This window comes from Podarcis raffonei, chromosome 2 (assembly GCF_027172205.1).
Source record: "Podarcis raffonei isolate rPodRaf1 chromosome 2, rPodRaf1.pri, whole genome shotgun sequence".
NCBI lineage: Eukaryota > Metazoa > Chordata > Lepidosauria > Squamata > Lacertidae > Podarcis > Podarcis raffonei.
The window spans coordinates 54,758,808-54,774,385 of NC_070603.1; the positions used below are offsets into that span (position 1 = coordinate 54,758,808).

The window sequence follows — 15,578 nt, forward strand, 5'->3', positions numbered from 1 at the left end:
TTGCTCTAGTGGTTTTAAGAATTTAAAATCAGCACTGATCTAGAAGAATGAGTAGTTCTTATGTTGCCCTGCTCTTAGTCAGCTAACCTTTATGCTGAGGTATATGAAGGTATGTAGCAGGATAAGCTGGTTCTACAGGACTTAAGGGACTTTCAGCACACTGCAGAATATATCCTATTGCTTGATAGTAAGTCCCTTTGATTCCAGTGCAACTTAGGATGCTTACAGACAGTCACTATTTTCAGGTGGCATTCAATCATATACTACCAGCAAATTCACATTGCACAATAATAGCTGGTTGGGAGGTATTGTGTAACAAACCAACTTCCTCCAAATACTGAACATTTTACAATAAGGAAATTGATGGGAAAATGGATTGGGAAGTATGGGAAAATGCTTGCTTCGATGAAACATCATCTAACCTCCATGCAAACAAATCAGAATAAATGCTCGTTAAATAGCAAACATTTTCTAATCTCCCTGCAAACATCTCAGGCTGAATGCTCAATAAACAGGTCATCTACATACACCTTTATTTCCATGAAAGACTCACAGAGTTGGAAGAGGCCCAAATGGATTGTCTAGTGTAATCTAATACAATAAGTCCTGAGATCATGAATTCCACCCAGCTTTTTGTTTAAAAACTTCCAAGACAGGATACTTAACAAGCTTATGTCATTGCTGAACAGCTCTTACAGCTGGGCGGTACTCAACCTTTAGTTCAGCTTTGTCCCTGAAAATTAAATCCAGTTGCCCAATTCATCATGGAGCTCTGCGCCCGATTAAGCCCATGCACATATCCCTTCACACAGGAGGTGAGAACTGGTGGCCACTGGTCTAGACCGGGCCAAGCAAGCCTTCCTGCCCAGCCAGGCAGTCTATCACCTTCTCCTGGGCCCCACCTCCTCAATCCTAGCTGGCTTCCAAATTCCAGAGATACTTGCAAGCCACATAAAGTACAATCAGAAAACTTGACGGGTGGAGAAGGGGAGATTGTTCTCAGTGGAGGTGGCAATCCAGAAGACAGACAATGTATGTGCAACACCTATCTTCTATCTTCCTCTATCACTTTTCCTCCCCCACGTTGTCTTTGGAAGTGCTCACTCACGGGGGTGGGAAATCTGCTATCCACCCTCGACGGACATGAAGAGATCAGATGAGGGTAGTGGGGGCATAGTGTCCCACACCACAATGAGCACTCCCAAAGATGAGTAAACGAAATGGTGTGGAAGAGGAACTCCCAAAGACAAACAGTCCTCTCTGAAGATTACAGTGTCTAATCGTATGCATATTGTTTTCTTAGTGCTCCCAGCACCTTCCTTACAAGCAACACTAAAAAAGAATGAATGTGGATTTACCTGAACAGGTGTGCTGTATGGGAATTCTATTTTCTCATGGTTCTGGGTTGTCACTGAGGGGTTGCTGGAGCTGATGAGCACAGGAGAGCTGATGTCTAGAGTCTGCCGTCCCATGGGTGAATGGACCATCCTGTTGAGCGTATTTAAGGCTGTTGTGATAGAGAACTGCTTCACGCTTTTCCTTCTAGATTCGGAGAAAGTGGGTGACTCTGTGCCCTTTGTTCTGGGCAAGGATTTTCGCAAAGGTGAACCATATTTCAGCTGGGAGGATTGGTGACTTTTGCTTGTCTGAAGAAGTTGCCGTGCTGTCGTATTCGGCTACAAGAAGGGGGAAAATAGGGAGATGAGATTTTGCTGTTGCAGGAGCCCAAGAATTCAAAGCCACCCCAACCAACAACTCCAGGAAATGCTTGCTTTGGAGTCTTTGTCTACATGTTAATGACATGTGAAGGGCATGTGTGTGTGTGTGTGTGTGTGTGTGTGTAGGGTTTGACCTCGCAAAGTGGACTTGGAAATGCTCTGTGATTGTGATTGCATTTTGATTGTGATGGGCCATGTTCTACTCCAATCTATTTTTTCAAATACTTTGCAGGATGCAGTGAACTCTGGACACAGGGCTGAGCATTCACAATATCTTGCCAAAATCCCTGAAAAGCCAGGCTGTGGGGATTTTCCCACAGAACTAATGTATATACAGATGAACTCAGTCTCAGCTTAGTCTAGAGTTGGGCCTAATTTCTGCGTATTTTTATGGCTTAGGTAAAAATAACACTGAGAAGCAGTTATTAGGCTTCAACAGGTATCTGGATACCTGAAAGGTCATCTCACCCCATATATACCTAGCCAATCACTATGCACTGCAGGTGGATACCATATTATGAATAGGTCCAATCCACACAATATTGGAATTGGGTCTTTAGTGTTGTGGCACCTGCCTCTTGGAATTACCTCCCCTTAAAATACAATCTGTATTGTCTTTTTGGTACCCACTTCCTCTACCAGCAATCCATTTAAGTTGCAATATTTCACTGGAATTGTTTTTAAGTTTTTCTTTTTTTTATCACATGATTTTTGCTACCCTGGACTCCTTTGGGAGGAAGGGTGGAAAATAAATTAAATAAATAAACGAACAGGGGTTTGGTTTTTTTTGGATGTAAATGGGACTGTGCACCCCAAGCTGAAGAAAACAGCTATTACATGGGACCAGTTGCCCTTGACAACAGCTAGACTCAGGCCTCATTTGAAAACAGTCCTCTATTTCTATCATAGTAGTTAATCTTTACATCCAAATCGCTTAGCTGCCTGCTGTGTACTATTATAACGATAAGCACTGAGATATTCACCCAGTTGGCATTTGACACAGACTTGTAGTCTTGAGATCTAATATTATCTACCAACTATCCTGTGGCAGGAATGCATTTCATTCTGCAGTCATATTTGACATTCTGGAGTGTGTTTACATAGGAAGTTTACTGCTTGGCATGTGGAGGAGCTGGAACACTTCAGGCAAGAACTTTGTATGCAGTCTATGCTAAAAAGGTAGGTAAATGTTACTTATGGATTATGGATGGTTAGCTCTGTCAATTTTGGTTTCTCTCAGTTTTTCATTTTTCCAATCTCAAGTTTGTTTTGCCACATGTCCACATTAAAAAAGCAACAACATTTTATTCAAGTTTTAAATGATGAACACAATGCCAATACCAAGAGAATATAGAGCAGAGGTCAGCAACCTTTTTCAGCCATGGGCAGGTCCACCGTCCCTCAGACCATGTGGTGGGCCGGACTATATTTTGAAAAAAATAATGAACGAATTCCTATGCCCCACAAATAACCCAGAGATGCATTTTAAATAAAAGCACACATTCTACTCATTTAAAAACACACTGATTCCCAGACCGTCCACGGGCCAGATTGAGAAGGCAATTGGGCCGCCTCTGGTCCCCGGGCCTTAGGTTGCCTACCCCTGATATAGAGTATCTCCTTCCCTGCTAGCATAAGTGGACATTCGCATTTCTTTATTGTTCTTTTCTTCTTCTTCTTCTTCTTCTTCTTCTTCTTCTTCTTCTTCTTCTTCTTCTTCTTCTTCTTCTTCTTCTGTGGTCTCCCCCAACCTGGTGCCCTCCATGTGTTTGGACTACAACTCCCATCAACCCCACGCAGAAAGCTTCTTTGGGCATAATGTAAAACAAAACTGGCAGGTGTGTGTGTGTAGGGATGGGGTAGGAAGATGATACTGTTAGAAAACACAATGGTATTTGTTACTGTCTTTATGGTGAAATGATGCAGAGTCTTGTGGCACTTTCAATATCTATTGTGCCATAAGCGTTCATAGACTAGGACCCACTTAATCAGATGCAGTAGTGTAATTCTCAGTTGGTTCTAGGGGTTCACTCCTCCGAATTCCAGTTTGCAGCACTTACAGTTTCACTTCCTATTTTGAGTCTTTCCCCACCCCAGCTACTAATGCATATGTGGGTATTGGTAAGCCACAGCAAAAAGGAGGAGGACGAGGAGGGGAGGAAGGAAGGAAGGAAGGAAGGAAGGAAAGATCTTTACATATGACTCCATCAATATTTGGTGTGCTTGTTTGCTTGACTGGTGTGTGTATGGACTCCGCAGCCCAACCCGTGAAAATAATATTGATGCCACTGATCTCATTAAGACCGAGTATTTGCTATATTATGACCCCCAATATGTAAACAGCCCGTATGCATTGGTCACACACTACACAGAGAATCTTGATGCAACCATATGCCTGGGCTCATCAGTATTGGTCTCTCTACTACCTTCCACCCTCCCTGCCCCCAGTATTTATCAATATGCACATGTGTAGTGTTATTGGAGAAAAGATGTGACTGAACTCAAAGAAGTGGCAGCATTCTTTACTAATTCTATACAAAATTGGGAAATAGTCCACGTAGTTCACTGCCACCATCCGTCAGCTGCCTTGAGAGCACAGGACAGATGCTTTTTTTATTTATTTAAGGTTGCTCCCACCGACTAGTCCTAACTCCCCAGTCAGCTGAGCCTCAGTCAGCCCTGTCCCCTGTTTATTTCCTTCCCCCTTCCAATGGATGGATGCGTCAGAACTGCCTCAAGAAGCCTGGCTTGTTTCTGCTGGAAGCCTCTCTCCTCCCTGTGCTGGCCCTGCAAACCCATTGTCTGTTAGATCTCATAAAGATAATCTCTGAGAACATGTAGTACATGTGCAGGCAATGACAGCTATTTCCCTGAGTAGCTTCAGAACATTGTTCTTACCTCCACAAACAAGATGGGGAAAATTCCAGTTCTGTCGCCTAACTTGCCCTCTGCCCAGTTCTCATCCACCCGGCTGATGACAGTAATTATATCACCCTGAAAGGCAATAGTAATAGCATCAGTATTAATAATAATAACAACAGACAGTTGTCAACATACTTCTCCGTGCTTGATAGATAACGAATGGGTTTGTCTCTTGTAACACAATAAGAGATGAATCATGCTAGCCTTGGCCTTTATATCATTAAAATATGAAATAATGCATCATTTAATGATCATTGCAAAGTCAAGAAGGCACTCCCCATTGTGGCTTATTAAATCTCACCTACAGTGGTACCTCAGGTTACATACGCTTCAGGTTACACACTCCGCTAACCCAGAAATAGTGCTTCAGGTTAAGAACTTTGCTTCAGGATAAGAACAGAAATTGGGCTCCGGCGGCGCGGCAGCAGCAGGAGGTCCCATTAGCTAAAGTGGTGCTTCAGGTTAAGAACAGTTTCAGGTTAAGAACGGACCTCTGGAACAAATTAAGTACTTAACCCAAGGTACCACTGTATTTGTTTTCAAGGTGGTATACAACCTTTTTTATGTTAAAAAAATATATCAATAATAAGGCAGCAAATAAAAGCATAACTATTATTTAATATTTTGTCCCTCCAGTTTGTAGACCAATATTATCCTAGGAGGAGCAGTTAGCTGGAGATTGCAGTGGGCTGGCTCTGGTATGTGAGTCCTGACAGGTCACCAACAATGTCAACCCTTGCCCTAGATTGCCCTGGAATGCCTTCTAGACTACTGCTTGAAGCAGCTCACAATAACAATGTGTAGAACAGTAGTTTTAAAAACAAGATGAGTAACACCCCCCGCACATGGTTACTCATATGATTCCAATTCAAAGTGATGGTTTTGACCTTTAAAGCTCTTTACAGCTCAGGAACTCCTGATTTGCACCTACCCAGACCATTATAACTTCATTGGAGACCCTTCTCCATGTCCCTCCTCTGAGGGAAGTTCTGAGGGTGATGACAAGGGAGAGGACCGTTTCAGTTGCTGCTCCTCATCTGTGGAATGCTCTCCCCAGTGAAGTGCACCCAACACCCTCACAGACATCTGATCAGCATCAGGGAGAGACCTACCTTCCCCCCTTTCAGGCACAGCAAGTGGTGGGGGCTGAGGGGTCTTCAGCCCCCCCAATTTTCCAAGGAGGGTGCTGGGCTCCCCCCCCCAATCCTGTGGCCCTGCTCTGCCTCCTCCTCCCCACCAATGGAGGAGACCGAGCACAGAGCTCAGATCTGTGCTCCCCATTCCCCACCTGGTGCATGAGCGCTCGCATGCTAGGTGGGGGCAAGACCTGTCACATGATGTGTCATGTGACACATCATGTAATACATCCTTGCAATGTGGGGGGCAAGTCTGCGCCCTCATCCCCTTTGATAGACAAAGCTTCTGTTTTATTATTAGTGTGCTTCCCTTGCTTCCCATGGCTGTTCTGGGTGTGTGTTGCTTTTGGTATGTTGTTTAAAAATGTTAATGTTTTATATGAATTTAAATTTTGGTATAATGTATTTATGTTTATGCTTTTAAATGTAAGTCACTTGGGGACTTTTCAGGTAACATGCAACTAAATCATTTAAATAACAACAACAATACATCCAATCTCTCATTGACTCTGAAAGAGTACACGCTCTCTGGTAAAGATTTGTTTCATCAAGCTCTTTGATGGATGAAGAGAGAACCTGTAAGGTGGGCTTCTCTATGTACAGAGTTGCATATATGGGGTATCACAACCAAAAAGGCTCTGTATCTTATTGCCACACTTTAGATAAGGATGAGACATTTGCAGCAGGACTTCTGGGATGAAATTAGAATAGGGGAGGGATGCACAGGAGGAAGTGACCTGTGTAAAATCTACCTCAGGCTTAGGCAAACTTGGCCCTCCAGATGTTTTGGGACTACAACTCCCATCATCCCTAGCTAATAGGACCAGTGGTCAGGGTGATAGGAATTGTAGTACCAAAACATCTGGAGGGCTGAGTTTGCCTATGCCTGATCTACCTAGTAGATTTTTTTAAATTAAAAAAACAACCCTCCTCCTTTGAATATTATGTCATGTCATAAACTGTGAAACTCCCATTACTTTAAAAAAAATAAATACAGGGCAGGGGTTCTCAGAAATCCATTAAGCGCAGGCCAAGGTGACAGGATGAAAGCTGGGTTCACAATGAATTCAAGGACCATAAAGAAGCCCAAATAGTCTTTAAATCAGAATACAATTCTGCCCATGATAAGCACATTTAATGCTCAAATGATGGCAACAGGATGCTGATGGCAAACACGTTAAATGGATTTTGTGGACTCTATATATGCTTGAGTGGGGAGAGAATATCTTTCTCTAGTGCTGTTTTGAAAGGGTGCTTGGAAGCCGGGTTAAGCACAGCCACAGCCAAGAAGTAACCCTGACTCATGTAACTTCATAGAACCTTATATTTCTTGGACCCCTGTAGGAAGGCCAGTCTTAAGTACAGCACTTGAAAAGTATGAATCGCACCTTGCTACAATTCACTCAGCTTGCTTAAGCGTGGCAAGAGATAATAAGGGCACAGCCTTTTTTGTGCTAGAAGTTTTCAAAATGGAGAGGCAAGAGTTGAACATCCCCTCCTTGTAAGTTGCAAAGTTGGTATCACGTTGCCAGCCACGGGTCTGTTAATAAATTCTTCTCCCCTTGCTGAAATGTGAAACAGTAAATCCCAGCATTCTAACCATGCCACAGAGGTGGAGATGAGCTCTGTCTCCAGCAGCAAATAAACAGAATGAGTAACCACCGAAACAAAAGACAAATAAAGGAAGAAGAAAAAATAGCAAAAGGAACAAATCACAGCACATCCAGATGGCATGAAATGGAGACAATGTCTGCAGCTAGCAAAAGAAATTGTCCCTTTTCTGTGTCCCCTGTGTTGTTGTCAGTGATGTGGAAAGCCACTTTCAAAAGTGTTGATACTGTCGAAATGAGCAGCAGCAGATGCTGCAGTGAAAACTGGCGCTCACAGCTGGTTCCTCCTCATCCCAGGCTGTGATAACAACTGGCTGTTCGATATCTGAGCCATCCTCCTGCAGCTCCCCTTCAAGCTACCCCTAATCTCAAGGCTGTGTGGGAAAGATCCTTAAAGTGTAACTCGGCCTCATCATTCAATTTCCCACAGCATGGCCATAGACTCAAAAGTGAAGCTTGCTCTGTGTTATACTGTGAGCCAGTTGCTCCTTTACACACTACAAAGTGTTCCTCTTCTCATCCTCAGATGCTGAAGGGCATATGCTTAGGAAAAACTAATGGCAGTCCTATTAATCATACTTTCTGCTTTCCACCAAAGCATGGTGGGCTGCTCTGAAATACTGGTTAAAGATTTCCGAATTTGGCCTGGGGAAGGGATTACTTTTACATTTAACCAGGAAGGAGTCTATTAGCTCATGGTTGAAAACTATGGCCCAAAAAGTCTCCTCAATTGGAGTTTCATCATCCTTTTTACATCATCTGGGTTATGATATTGCCTTAAATCCTTGAGGCAGAGGTTATGGGATATTGCATCTTCGCTCTCAATCCATGCAACTTGCGAACCGTTTGTGTCTGGAATTCAATATGGGCATGATTTTCAATTACCCTTGTATCTTACGAATCTGTCAGTACCCTATTATTGTTGACTGTTTGCCAAAGCCAGATTAAATGTACTTCCATCTGAAGTTCTAAACGGCAGACTGACCGGCATACCTTATCAGAATAGACTCTGTTTATGTTCTTAGGATGTTGGTTGTAAGAAGCATATCTTTCTACACTGTGGGCTGTATAAACAAGCCAGGGATCAATTAATTAATCAATTAATTAACCTGGAAACTCTAAAACTTTCCATGTCAAGTATCTTCTCAAAGGTAAGTCAAATGATATTACCCTGGCTGTGGCAAAATTTCTCTCGTAGGTAATAAGAAATAGAAATCTGCATTCTCTTCATAAAACCTAGTGACTGCTTGGTATCTTTTCCTTGTATCTCTGCTGCATTTTGCTTTCGAAACTGTTTTTGTGGGTCTTTGGACCACAGTAAAGAATGTTTGATACAAACAGTGGGGCAATTGGAAAATATTCAGAGTGCTTAGAGGACGAAATGACCAAGGCACCTAGCCATCTTGTCTCTCCTTACTCAATCCTGAACTGTTTTGTTTTATAACAGTATTGGGTTAATTGAGTCGTCATCATCAATTTTATATAGCACTGAAATTGTAAAGGTGTCTCAGAAGTGGTTTACAAGTATAAAACCAACTGTAATTACATGGAAAACTTCAGCGCTGAAAGTTGTGGTCAATTGATTGTTATGTTACATGTCATGAAATGTGCCCAGAGGCAACCCAACATGCAGACTCACAGAACTGTGGGTCATGGGGTGCCCAATGAAGAAAATACGGAGCAGTAAAGTGGTAGGAAGAAGTTGGGGAAAGTTGTGGTTATATTTGAATTGCTGGTGCTACAAGTATATGGGCATTTTGATATGAGCATTTTTCTAGAGAAGGTGGGCTTTGGAGCTGTGCTCACATCATTCAGTCATTATTTTACATCTTGGTCACTATACGACCCACAACAAAGTCAGACCCAGTGGGCTTTTGTGTTGGACTGTTCCAGGAAGATTTTATAAATCAACCTTTCTGTTAGCCAAATGCCAATCTTCGTTTTGTGAAAAGTTGATTGGGTTTTTTCTTTCTCATTAAATGTTCAGTGCTGGATTTTATAAGAAGTCTTCTTCAACTCCTCATAATCATTTATATTCATGATTAAAATAATGCAAAGCTTTTTCAATGAGGTGGCATTTTGTAAAAGATTGGTTGCAGCACAAAGCTTTGAGATCCTTAGATGAAAGTTTCTGTGGAGATGCCCAAATCTATCTGTTCTTGGGACATCCATGTATATCAGCATCCCTCAACCTAGTGCTCTCTAGATGTTTTGAACTGCATCAGCGGTCCCAGGCAGCAGTTAGAAATGATGGGAGTTGTAGTCCAAAACATCTGGAGAGCCCCAGAATGTTCACAGGGTGTATTATTTATTATAAAAAAATGGAAGATTTACTTAAACCATGGGCAGCAAACCTGTAACACAGATGCAGCAAGTGACAAATATACCTGAGCTGTGTGGGGCACTAACTGAGGAGCAACAGTCTCTCCAGATACTGTCTCATGCTGCACTGATACCTGTTCTCCAGTTCAGCAGACTAGAGACACTGTCTTAAGGCATCAGGGAAGGTTGCGTATACCCAACAGAGTGTATTAAAATGGCACTATTTCAAATGGGATCAAACTTGTCTACACTTGCTAAAAAGGTTGATGATCACTGACTTATACCTTAGTCATCTGGACGGTTGTTGGTATTAATGGTTGTAACTGAATGAGTGAGCATGCCTGTTATATTGTGCCCTTACACAGGACCACTAGGTATACTTCCCTAATAAAGACTAGATAAGAGCCACGATAAATCATTGGTCATCATCTGAACTGGGCATGCTTAAATGAGATCTCTGTCATGGGCGAGTGAACATCAGACTTACCTTATGAAATGGCAGACAGTCTGTTTTTTCATTTCTGTTCCTGGACTTCAGATCAAAGTTATAAAGTGCTCTGCACAGGGGGAGTGGCTGTGGCAGCTGCTTGATAACTTGCACTGAGTTTGTTGGGAAAACGCCACTGACCCCATTGATCTCTCCTAGATACCAGTTTTCATCCAGCTGACGGTGCAATATAATGGTGTCACCTTTGTTGAACCTCAGTTCTCCGGGGTTGTGGCCTCTGTAGCTGTACAAGGCTTTTGCCTGGGGGACCTTCAAATAAAAGAAACAGAGAAGTGACATAGCTTGCAACAATCTTGAACCACGAGTGATTTGGGGCAGTTTATGTTGACTTCAAGATCAGGACCAGTGTCTTGGAAACGAAAACCATTTCTCCATGTCTTTAAAATGACAGGACCTAAAAAGCAGCAATTCTCATTCATATCAGTGTCCAATATGATTTCTACCAATGAGTAATGTCTATTCTTCTCAAGTGATTTCAAGGAGTTGAAATTTGTCTTGTGAACTTCAACACTTCTTCTGATGATTATTTGGGGTTTAACAAAACAGCTTTGTTTGCATCCCCCTATTTTGTTTTCCTTACTCTGTTTTTTTTAAAATATTAGAATCAGATGTTTTTTGATAATGCTTTACGAGAATCACAGCTTTCATCCTCACAGGTCAGTGTGATGGCAGCATAAGCAAGGTTGACTGTGCAACAAAAGGTATTCTGAGAACAAAATTCAAACTTTCTTGTTGCACAATCAAGCACATTAATAAAAAGACATTGCCTGTCTTTATATGACACACAACCCAGTCTAAGGGCTTATCCACACTTACCCCTCCTTGCTCTTTCCAGGCATTGTCAATGATTTAAACCTCCATGTATGAGCACTTACAACACTTTATTTATTTATTTTTGCTCTGGAGCTTCCCCCACGAAAACACGCTCTTTAAAGCTCAATCGGAGCAAATGTCAATCTGTGGGAAACCCAAATTGTAGCTACAATTCAGCTTTAAAGAGTGAGTTTTTTTGGGGGGGGGAAGCTTGGGGCAAAACAAACAAACAAATGCTAGGACACAGAACATTAAAGCAGTTAAAGCATGGAAAGTTAAAGTCGTTTAGATCTCATTGATTTTCAGTGTATCAGACTGCAATACGCTTTATAATTCACAAGGGTGTTACTGTTGTTATTCCCTATAAAATCAAATGGTAAGATTTTACTGAAATCAGAAGAGTTAAGGCGTTTGCCTCTTTTCTTTTTAAAAAAACCACAACTTTTTTTTGCCAGCTTCCAAAGTAAAAATGGCTGTTGAGTTGCAATATCTAATTTACTGATCTGAATCCTATTTTATCCACTCTGAAACTTTCAATTTACTATACAATAGACCGGATAATTTAGTCTGGTGGAGCAAACCCAGAGAGCTTCACTGGATTCATTGTCCCTGTTGCAGGCATGATCTGAGAGCAACCTACTCCTGCGCCGCCGCCCCCTCCCAAAGAAGCATAGCAGAGATAAGGAGAAGGGTGCCGATCACTACACAACGGCTTCAAGTGTAGACCTCCCTGGGCCCATCAGGCAGGGAGCACAGGTATCTGCATCCACTCGAAAAATGAGGTTGCTATGCTCCCAGTGCTAGGAAGTGATTGAACGATACAGTTGGATGGAAACACCAGGCAGCATAAGAGACCTCATGAAAGTAAATGGACATGCTGTAGCTTCCTTTACACACCTCATACACAGTGTATTCCAAATCTATCCTGAAATTGCTGGTGAAAATGTAAAATAGTTACAAAGTCAAAACAGCTGCATGGAGAGGACGACCCACAATGCACTGCTTTCCGGTGATAAAGAGGACGAGTGGGGACCAGCAGAAAATGTTACAGTGTAGAGTGATTCCTGTTCGCTATTTCAGTTACGCCATTTCATTTCCTCTCCTCCCTCAGTTTTCAATCCCCCTTCATCAGTCCGCTAGCCATGCCCACTGAACATGCTCAGTCTTTACTGGAATAGGTTAATTTGTGTGTGTGTGTGCGTGTGCGCGCACCCTGATAGTTTTCCCCTTTTTTCAATACTTCTGAAAACTTCAGTGTTCCCCAGAGTCTAATGATGCCTTCTACCAGTGCATGAGTAGTGCCATTCTGTCTATGCAATGTCAGGCACCTGGAGAATTGAGATTGCTATTAGAATGTAGGATAATTAGGCAAAAAAAATAATTTTTAAAAATTGGTCCTTCTCTATCTGGACTTTATGATAAGTTCAAACTTGAGGTGGAAGTTGCTTAGCTGCTTAGCTGTTTAGCAGCCTATGCCAATTTCATTTCTACTCATTTCAAAATTATATTCCTTCCCATTTTTCATATTGTTCTGCACTGCTGTTGTTGTATTATATATATATATATATATATATATATATATATATATATATATATATATGATGGAATCATAAAACTGTAGAGTTGGAAGGCATCCCAGGGGTCATTTAGTCCAGCCCCCTGCAGTGCAGGAATCTCAGCTAAAGCATCCATGACAGATGGCCACCCAACCTCTGCTTAAAAACCTCCAATGACCTTCATTGGTTGACACTGACTTTCCATGTATTTTTCACAATATGTATTTCTTAATGCATTCTGCCTTAAAATATTCTATGATTCTTTTGCACACAGTTGATCCTAAAACATTTTTATATGTATTTTGGCATGTTTTTGGAACTGAGAGCTGTATTGCAAAATCTGGAGAAGTGTGAAAACTGAAGGCTAGCTGTGTTCCAATCTATGAGCAAGAATAGTCTGGGAAGCACGAATTAGGTAAAGTCACTTAAAAATGTGAAGAAAATAAAGCCATCAAGTATCCCTACTTTCATTTACCAAATTCTAGGGAAAATTATCTGGAAAAGGGTCCTTGCCACCCAACTTGTCATCTTCCCAGAGACATCTGGGCTGGCTGCTGCTGGAAAGTTTTCTTTTTGGTTTTCTTTAAATAGCCTCAGATCAGGCCTTGGGCTGTATATACACTATGCCTTCAAAGCACATTCAAAGCACATTCTTTCCTCTCAAAGAACTATGGGCACTATAGTCTACTCCTCACAGAGTTACAATTCCCAGCAGCCCTTAACAAACTACAGTGGTACCTCAGGTTAAGAACTTAATTCATTCTGGAGGTCCGTTCTTAACCTGAAACTGTTCTTAACTCGAGGCACCACTTTAGCTAATGGGGCCTCCCACTGTCGCCACCATGTGATTTCTGTTCTCATCCTGAAGAAAAGTTCTTAACCTGAGGTACTATTTCTGGGTTAGCGGAGTCTGTAACCTGAATCATCTGTAACCTGAGGTACCACTGTACAGCACCCATAATTCTTTGAGGGAAAGAACGTGCTTCAGATTTGAAGGTTTAATGTGCATGAAGCCAAAGACAGCAAAGCAATGAAGAAATGACTGGAAAGTAAGAAGTTGATAATGATGTTGTCTGGATTTCCTGTGAAAAGGGAATGAAGAAAGGAGGGAGAAAATGTGTTGGAAGCAGTCATGTTTGTTTTTTTTAAACTTAGGTGGCACACCATTGGTCCTCTGGCTCCCATCACCCCATGATGGCTGGGATTGAAGAGAGGTGGGATCCAGAACATCTGGAGGGCACTAGGTTGGAAAAGATCCTGACTGAAAGCCTCTGAGTTCAAATGAATCACTCCCAGGATGCAGATGGGAGCAAAGCATCCTAAATGAGCTGCAGTATCCAAGCACACATCCTTTCTTTCTTTACAAACAGAAAACCCTGAAGAGCCAAAGGTCAGCAACTGCCCCAGCTTAACCTGTTCATTTCTAGTCTAAAGACAATCCCTACCAGTGGATTCCAGGTCTGTATTAAAATACAAGACACACACGATGCCTTTAACAGGCATTTTGAGCCCAAGTGGCATAGACTAAATATATAGTCAGCTCTACAAATGCCAAACTTCCCACCTCCCATGTTTTAGAGAACAGATTGATATTAACTGTTCATGCCAAAGACAGCAGATGCAAATGGCTTATGCTTTTTATAGCTCAACGTTAATTTCCAAAGCCCTTAAGCTTAACCCTCACCTTTCTCACATTTTGCAACTTGAGAGGAGAAATCCTATTTTGGGTATACATTAGTTGGCAGGGAAGCTAAAGCCAAGTATTACAATATGGTACGGTTATGCTCATTGTGCCTTCCGTAGGTTTCAAAACTATACTGCTGCCATCAGCAGAGAACCCCCGAAGTATGGAAAGGAAACAGAGTGCTCTACAATAAAGGGCTCCCCACACAAGGAGAAATCAAATGCTCATAGGCAGGGACTGAATGAATGATTTTGGAGAGACTGTTGCATTGTCATTTTTAGGCAAGAAAAGAGTTCCTGTTACTCTAATGAAGTCTCTGACATTCCTTAAACATTTGGAGTCCAACAACTTCTGAAGGTCCACACTCATACCCTACTGAGGTCAACAAGCCACACTCCTGGGGAAGTATGCAAAGGATTGCAGCCTTATGGCAGTCCCACTTCTTCTTCTTCTTCTTCTTCTTCTTCTTCTTCTTCTTCTTCTTCTTCTTATTCTTATTCTTATTCTTATTCTTCTTATTACCCTGCCATCTGGCTGGGTTTCCCCAGCCACTCTGGGCGGCTTACAGCATATATAAAAACATAGCAAAACATCAAGCATTAAAAACTTCCAAATACAGGGCTTCCTTCAAAGGTCTTCTAAAAGTTGTGTAGTTCTTTATCTCCTTGACAACTGAAGGGAGGGAATTCCACAGGGAGGGGGACACCACCGAGAAGGCCCTATTAATTTCCACCTAGCATTTCCTGTAGCAAATGCAATGTTTTGACTTAATACCTTAGTGGCTTCCAGTTCCTGAGCTCCTGGTTGTGCTTCTCAATAGTTTGCCAGCACCACTGGAAAATGTGGTTTGGTTGATCTCATAGTTATCACTAGTATCACTACTGGGACAGGTGGGGGTGATGGACATTATTATTATTATTATTATTATTATTATTATTATTATTATTATTGTTGTTATTATTATTATTATTTCTATACTGCTCTTCATCCAAGGATCACAGGGTGATTTACAATATAAAAACACAAAAATACATAACATAGTAACAAATAAAAACAATACAGTCTCCCACAGTTTCAAAGGTCATAGATGGTTTCATTAGCCAAAGGCCTGGGAGAAGAGGAATGATTTTGCCTTGTGCCTAAAGATATGTATTCAATGTTCATTGTTGCAGATGGATGAAGATTAATCAAAGTGATTAAAAAATAAATAAATCTGACTGTTCTTCCTTTTAAATATTACTAACTGCTCACACAATGATTCACTGTTTCCAAATTGCCCTCCCACCATCCAGCACCAGCACAGCCTGTC

The 15,578-nt window shown here is 41.7% G+C and overlaps 1 protein-coding gene across 3 annotated transcripts in view; it reads right to left on the reverse strand.

Annotated features, from left to right (window-relative positions):
* Window positions 1-15,578, reverse strand: part of SH3RF2 (SH3 domain containing ring finger 2) — an 84,565-nt gene that overhangs the window by 34,799 nt on the left and 34,188 nt on the right. For all 3 annotated transcript variants that reach the window (XM_053376678.1, XM_053376677.1, XM_053376679.1), the window contains 3 exons: window positions 10,196-10,465; window positions 4,617-4,712; window positions 1,359-1,676 (listed from right to left, as the gene is read on the reverse strand). In XM_053376678.1, coding sequence (XP_053232653.1) covers window positions 1,359-1,676; window positions 4,617-4,712; window positions 10,196-10,465 — 684 coding nt within the window. The remainder of the gene's footprint in view (window positions 1-1,358; window positions 1,677-4,616; window positions 4,713-10,195; window positions 10,466-15,578) is intronic.